The sequence below is a fragment of the Mandrillus leucophaeus genome, unplaced genomic scaffold (genome assembly GCF_000951045.1).
Source record: "Mandrillus leucophaeus isolate KB7577 unplaced genomic scaffold, Mleu.le_1.0 Scaffold390, whole genome shotgun sequence".
NCBI lineage: Eukaryota > Metazoa > Chordata > Mammalia > Primates > Cercopithecidae > Mandrillus > Mandrillus leucophaeus.
In genome coordinates this window covers 1,943,881-1,951,233 of record NW_012104143.1, presented here as the reverse complement: position 1 = coordinate 1,951,233, position 7,353 = coordinate 1,943,881, and the positions used below count along the sequence as shown (strand labels likewise).

The 7,353-nt window shown below is 45.8% G+C and overlaps 1 protein-coding gene across 1 annotated transcript in view; it reads right to left on the bottom strand.

Moving 5' to 3' along the window:
- Positions 1–7,353, bottom strand: part of LOC105547538 (myosin-11-like) — a gene marked incomplete at its 3' end in the record, with an annotated part of 86,023 nt that overhangs the window by 44,921 nt on the left and 33,749 nt on the right. The window contains exon 3 of the mRNA XM_011991191.1: positions 5,700–5,856. Coding sequence (XP_011846581.1) covers positions 5,700–5,856 — 157 coding nt within the window. The remainder of the gene's footprint in view (positions 1–5,699; positions 5,857–7,353) is intronic.

Below are 7,353 nucleotides of genomic sequence, written 5' to 3'. Positions count from 1 at the left end.
TTGGGAGGATGCCATCTTGTAAAGCATCTCTTAGAAAGTCCCTCCCATATTCCCAACTCCTGTGAGGCAGCAAAGGGCTGAGCTCTGGCTCTGAGCTTCCTGCCACAGTATGCTAGTCAACCCCTCTAAACTGGCCCCTCCCACACTCATCATATCCATTCTCACCCCTACATAAAAGCCATCCCTGTCCCCTTTCTCTCATCTTAGCAAACCATTCTTCGAGGCTTATAAAGCCCCACCTCTGCCAAATAACCCACCCCATCCATCCTGACCCTGGTAGGTTCTTTTCTATAAATAATTCATTCATTCAACAAATATTAGCTGAGCAGCTACTATGTGCCAGGCACCAGAAAATGTGCTGGAGATACAATGATGGACATGCAGAGAAGGATGCAGTTTATGGGTCCTCAGGAATTTACTGTCCATGTGACACAACTGCAATGCTTCATCTTATATTCAGTGCATGTGTGTTACCCATCCCTCCTCAGTCCCACCTTTTCACACCCCATCTTTTCCATGAAGAACTCAAGGAAGAAGCCATGTGTGCTAGCTTTCCCTTTCCACCTTCACGGTAAGCTTGTGTGGATCCCAGCCCAGTGACTTAACAGAATGAGGCAGTGCCATTTATCAATGGAGTCAACACACTGGGCCTACATGTTTCTTCACAAAAAACAATTTCCTACTTGGGAATGGGGGAAAAAATTAAGCAAATGGGGGAAAAAATTAAGCAGATGAACAGAACTCTTCCCAAGTTTAAATTTTTCTCTATGGTTTTTGAGATTCTTTTTATTTTTGGAGTCCACCATCAGTGATTTGCCAGAAAGCACCAGGTCATGCCAAAATAGACGAGTGCACAGCAGCTGTTGGTTAACATTTAAATTAAGAGTTTATCTTTTATGGATGTGTATACTCATGGTTGTTATTTTCTTTCTTTCTTTGTTTTGAGGCAGGGTCTTACTGTGTTGCCAAGGCTGGAGTACCATAGCATGATCATAGTTGACTGCATTCTTGAAGTCCTGGGCTCAAGTCATCCTCCTGCCTCAGCCTCCAGAGTAGCTAGGACTACAGACTCATGCCACTGTGGCCAGCTAATTATTTCTTTTGTAGAGACAAGAGCTCACTGTGTTGCCCAGTCTGGTCTCTAACTCCTGGCCTCAAGTGGTCCTCCTGCCTGGGACTCCCAAAGTGCTAGGACTGGAGACATGCTGCTGTGCTCAGTCATGAATGTCATTTCCTACTGGAGCTTACTACGTGTCAAGTGAACATTTCTAAGTAGTTTCAGAGAGCTGACCATGCAATTTTGTGTTAAAACCTAGAGCCCACGAGGAATCAAATACATGAAAAGAGGGTGTCCTTGTCAATTACAACATTGCCCCACAGTTAAGAGGTGGTCTAGGGCAGGCGTCTCAAACCACTGTACCACCGACTGGTACTGCACAGCAGGAGGTGAGTAGTGGGCTTCATTGTATTTATAGCCACTCCCTATCACTCCAATTACCACCTGAGCTCTGCCTCCTGTCAGATCAGAGGCGGCATTAGATTCTTATAGAACCACGAACCCTATTGTGAACTGTAGATGTGAGGGATCCAGGCTGTGTGCCCCTTATGAGAATCTAATGCCTGATGATCTTCCACTGTCTCCCTTACCTCTAGATGGGACCGTCTAGTTGCAGGAAAGCAGGCTCAGGGCTCCCACTGATTCTACATTATGGTGAGTTGTATAATTATTTCACTATATATTACAATGTAATCATAGAAATAAAGTGCACAATAAATGTAGTACACTGGAATCACCCCGAACCATCTCTCTCCTGTGGTCCATGGAAAAACTGACTTCCACGAAACTCATCCCTGGTGTCAAAAAGGTTGGGGACTGCTGGTCTAGGAAAGCAAAAGTGCCCATAACACAAAAATATTCTTCAATGACGACATGAGCTATCAAACTCCACCAAAACCTCCTTCTCCGCCACCTACGATTCAATGGCTTCACCTTGCCAATTATTGAGTGTCAATATCCACCATCATGATACGAACACAAAACAAAGTGGCAGCTCTGCGAAATAAGGTGCAGTGACTGGCAAAGTCAGTGGCCTTGGAAAGGCCAAAAAAAGATTCAGGGGCCGAGTGCAGTGGTGCACGCCTGTAATCCCACCACTTTGGGAGGCCAAAGCGGGCGGATCACCTGAGGCCAGGAGTTCAGAGTTCAAGACCAGCCTGACCAACATGGTGAAGTCCCATCTCTACTAAAAATACAAAATTAGCCGGGCATGATGGTGCATGCCTGTAATCCCAGCACTTTGGGAGGCCAAGGCGGTGGATCACAAGGTCAGGAGATCGAGATCAACCTGGCTAACACGGTGAAACCCCATCTCTACTAAAAATACAAAATTAGCCAGGTGTGGTGGCGCATGCCTGTAATCCCAGCTACTTGGGAGGCAGAGGCAGTAGAATTGCTTGAACCCAGGAGGTGGAGGTTGCAGTGAGCTGAGATCACGCCACTGCACTCCAGCCTGGGCAGCAAGAAGGAAACTTCATCCAAAAAAAAAGAAAAAGAAAAAGAAAAAAGAAAGAAAAAGATTCAGGGCAATTTACAGCTGAATGTACGCTAAGACCACAGGGGCTTTGAGAGACTTAAACACCAAAGAAGTAAAAGAAGCCCTTAGGAAAACTGGTAACCCATCAAATAAATCTGTAAGAATGATCCTCTTTAGCTCAGGCTGCGGAAGTCAAGCATGACATGAAGAATGTCGTTTTACACTCTCACATGATTTCATCCCTCACCCCAAAAAAAGTTATGGAAAAAATTTATTTATTTTATTTTACTCTTAATTTAATTTACTCTTAATTTATTTTACACTGAATCTACAAATTAGCACCTACTTGTAATTAAAATAAAATTCTTATTACATGTAAGATGAAATTAACCTATTTTTATAATTTGCAACGTCGTTTTTCTTTTCTCTTCTTTTGAGACAAGGTCTGGTTCTCTCACCCAGGCCGGAGTGCAGTGGCGTGATCTCAGCCCACTGCAACCTCTACTTCCTGGTCTCAAGCGATCCTCCCACCTCAGCGTACCGAGAAGCTGGACTACAGGTATGTGCTACCACACCAAAGTAGTTTTTGTATTTTTTGTAGAGACAGGGTTTCACCATATTGCCCAGGCTGGTCTCAAACTCATGACCTGAAGCAATCCACCCATCTGGGCTTCCCAAAGTGCCGGGATTACAGGCATAAGCCCCTGTGCCCAGCCTGCAATGTCATTTTTCAAGTTCAGTCAAATATTGTGCCCACTTTCTTTCCCTCCTCCACACACATACTATCTACAGTGAAACTTTGGTCTCTGTGATCTTTTTCTGGAACAAATTATCTTCAGACAGTAAAAATTTCCTTCATTTCATGCCATTTAGCTCAGTTAGTGTAATGAAAGGTCATATGACAAAATGTTAATAGTGATGAGTTTTGGATGATAGACTCATAGGTGCCAGCAAGTTCTCTTTTACTTAAATATATGTTTAAGTTTTTCTAGAATGGATATACAATCTTAAAGACGTTTTAAAGTTACAAATAAATTTTTTGAGAGCACTGTAGAAATGCTTACCCATCTGTCGCTCCCCTCCTTCTTTGCTAACAGAATTTTCTTTCTTTTTGGTATTTAGATTAAAATGTGCTTAGCGGGACCTCCCTCGGCTCCAGAAAAGAACCAGGAATTGCCAGGCATGGTGGCTCATGCCTGTAATCCCAACAGTTTGGGAGGCCAAGGCAGGCAGATAACTTGAGGTCAGGAGTTCGAGACCTGGCCAACATGGCAAAACCCGGTCTCAACTAAAAGTACAAAAAATCAGCCAGGCATGGTGGCACACACCTGTAATCCCAGCTAGTCTGGAGGCCGAGGTGGGAGAATCACTTGAACATGGGAGGCAGAGGTTGCTGTGAGCTGAGATCATGCCACTGCATTCCAACCTCGGCAACAGAGTGAGACCCTGTCTCAAAAAAAAAAGAGATGTTAGAGGAAGTATTTCAGGCAGAAAGAATGATACTAGATGAAAATCTAAACCCAAAAAAAAAAAAAAAAAAGAACCAGAAATGCTTCAAACAAATCATAAACACTCCAGTCCCCTTTGCCAGTGATTGCTTTAGGGGTTCGCATATGACCAAGTTTCTCCCTGATTTAAAAAAAAAAAAAAAAGAGACACAGGAGAAGAACCTTATCCTCCACTTCCTTCATGCTTTTGGATATTATCACATGAAAATATGATATCTGGAACTATGGCTACCACTTTGTGACCAAGAGAAAGAAGCTGAGAAAAATCCTAAGAAAGTCAACCCTGAAATCAGCCACTAGGCTTCCTGTTATATGAGGCAATTAACTCCTACTGGTTAAGCCACGTTAGTTAGGTGTTATCTTACTTGCAACCAAATATCCCAAATGATAGGAACACTGAGGTCTGTGATGCTCAGCTTCCCAAAGATGTATACGAACCATTTTGTAAATACTCTTCCGTAAAGGGAGACCACAAAGAATGTGTGTGTGTGTGTGTGTTTAATACAAAGACAGATACCTAACTCCAGGAGCTGTCACTTTACAACCAGAGATTACATCTCCAAGGTTGTCCTTGCAAGGCTCCACCTGCTGGTCGTTGGAGGTAATGGCAGGCCCTGCCTAGAGGGGCCAAGGTTCTGGTCCTACCTGTGGAGTCCAGCTAACTGTCAGAAAGTCGGGGCACTTATACCTGAGCCTCTACCTTGGGGGCAGGGTCGTGGCATCTCTCATGCACACCTGGATTCCTGCCTCAAGAACTTCCAGAACTGGGTTCCTCTCAACTCCCAGCTCAGATCCCTGGGTTCCCACCTGTTGGTGCCCTTTTAGAGGGGGTGTGACTTTTGGGGCTTCTTGTACCCTTTGCCTGAAGTGGGAGGATCGCCTGAGGCCAGGAGTTCGAGACCAATCAGGATAGCAATATCCTGTCACTTCAAAAAAAAAAAAAAAAAAAAAAAACCTTTTTAAAATTAGCTTGACATGGCAGTCCACGCCTATAGTCCCAGCTACTTGGGAGGCTGAGGCAGAAGAATTGCTTGAGCCCAGGAGGCGGAGGTTGCAGGGAGCCGAGATCTCACCACTGCACTTCAGCCTGGGTGAGAAAGTGAGACCCTGTCTCAAAAATAATAAAATAATAGTAAAAATAGTAACATGTAAACATGAAGGTAGCAGGCATAAGTCTTAAGTTTGGAAAAACCAGCATTAACAATCTTCACAAGAAGCTACAAGATACAGACTATCACCCCTTTTGACAGATGAGGAAACTGAGGCTGAAGAGGAAAAGATATTTACCCACAGTCCCACAGGGGTTGAGGAACGGGTAGGTGGCAACACAGACCATGATGGCTCAGCCCCAGAGCTGTTCCCCACCCTCTTCCCATCCTTTGCAGATGGCTGGTCCGGCAGGGCCCTTGGGCAGTGGGCCCCAGAGCCAGACCTGGAGCAGGTCCATGCCCGTATTTGCCCAAGCTCTCCGCTCTCCCTCGCCCTCCCAGGCTGCAAACACAGATGTTCCTTTTGCTTTTTCCCTTTTTCAGCCACAGGACTCCTGGTCCCTCGCACCGCCTGCCAAACTCCACATTCCTGGCAAGAACTGCAGACAAGCAGGACAGGAGGGGCTCCCTGGAGCTGGCCCCGTGCAGCCCTCACTGGGTTCACTCACCTTGAAGCATGCTCCGGTAGGCCGTGTCTGCGATGGCGTAGATGTGAGGCGGCATCTCATGCCTCTTCTTGCCCTTGTACATGTCGACGATCTTCTCCGAGTAGATGGGCAGGTGTTTATAGGGGTTGACCACCACGCAGAAGAGGCCGGAGTATGTCTGCAGACAGAGAACCCAGCTTACTTCCAGACCTCCTCCAGGAAGACAGATCTCACAGAAGCACTCAATATTCTCATCTGAGAGGTGGGGAAACTGGAGCTTGGAGTCTTAGTAGGAAGCCCGGGGCCTCTCTGGTATTCCAGGTATGGGGGAAGAGGAGAAAGGGCGAGAGTGGGTTTCCAGGCTGCCTATGTTATATTTTGCAACTGTAGGGGGCTTTGTGTTTGTTCTGAGATGAGGTCTCACTCTGTCACCTAGGCTGCAGTACAGTGGTGTGAACATGACTCACTGCAGCCTTGATTTTTCTGGACTCAGGTGATCCTCCTACCTCAGCCTCCCGAGTAGCCAGGACTACAGGCAGGCACCACCAGGCCTGGCTGATGTTTGTATTTTTTGTAGAGACGTGGGTTTCACTGTGTTGCCCAGGCTGGTCTCGAATTCTGGGGCTCAAGCAATTCTCCCATTTCAGCCTCCCAAAGTGCTGGGATTATAGGTGTGAGCCATTGCACCTGACGAAACTGTGGAGTTTTGAAGAGCTCTGGGTTCGAATCTCAGTTCCACTCCCCTGAACTGTCACTTTACCTCCCTGGACCTCACTGGCTTAAATGACAGCCACCATTCATTGAACACTTACCATGTGTTGGGCACCAAACTAAACACTATACAGGATCTGTTTTTGGTCGATTAAATGCTCAATCATATGAAATGCTCATCATTTAACAGGTGGCATAGAATGTGAACAGCACAATTCAGATATTAACTCAAGAACATTTAATAAAGAGACTGTTTATAGATATGTGTGCAGAATTAAAGAACTCAACCAGTGATGGGAGCAGTTAAGTCTGAAGAGCAAGAACACAAGAGAATGTTGTTTACTAGTTTGTTTGTTTGTTTGTTTGTTTGTTTTTGAGACAGCGTCTTGCTCTGTCGCCCAGGCTGCAGTATAGTGGGGTGATCTTGGCTCACTACAACCTTGAATTTCTAGGCTTAAGTGATCCTCTCGCCTCAGCCTCCCAAGTAGGTGGTACCACAGGTGTGCACAACCATGCCCAGGTAATTTTATTTTATTTTTTGTAGAGACAGGGTTTCACCATATTGCCCAGACTGGTCTCAAACTCCTGAGCTCAGGCGATGTGCCTGTCTCAGCCTCTCAAAGTGCCACTGCACCCAGCCAGAGAGGGAATGTCATTAACTGAACATTGGAGACATAGAAAGTCACACAGCCCTAAAAAGGGGCTGTCCAGAGGGAGCTGCAGCCATTCAGAAACACACCTGCAAAAACCATGTTCCAGGAGGGAGGGAGGAAAAGGTAATAATCCTCCAACCTCTCTCTTCTCCCACCACCCTCTGATCTCTTTCTGGGACCTCTCAGTGTCCATATCTAAGAAGAAACCCCAGTGACTCAGTCTCTAGAAGATGGCAGAGGCATCTCTTTATGGGTTTTTTGTTTTTGTTTTTGTTTTTTTGAGACAGTGTCTTGCTCTGTCGCCCAGGCTG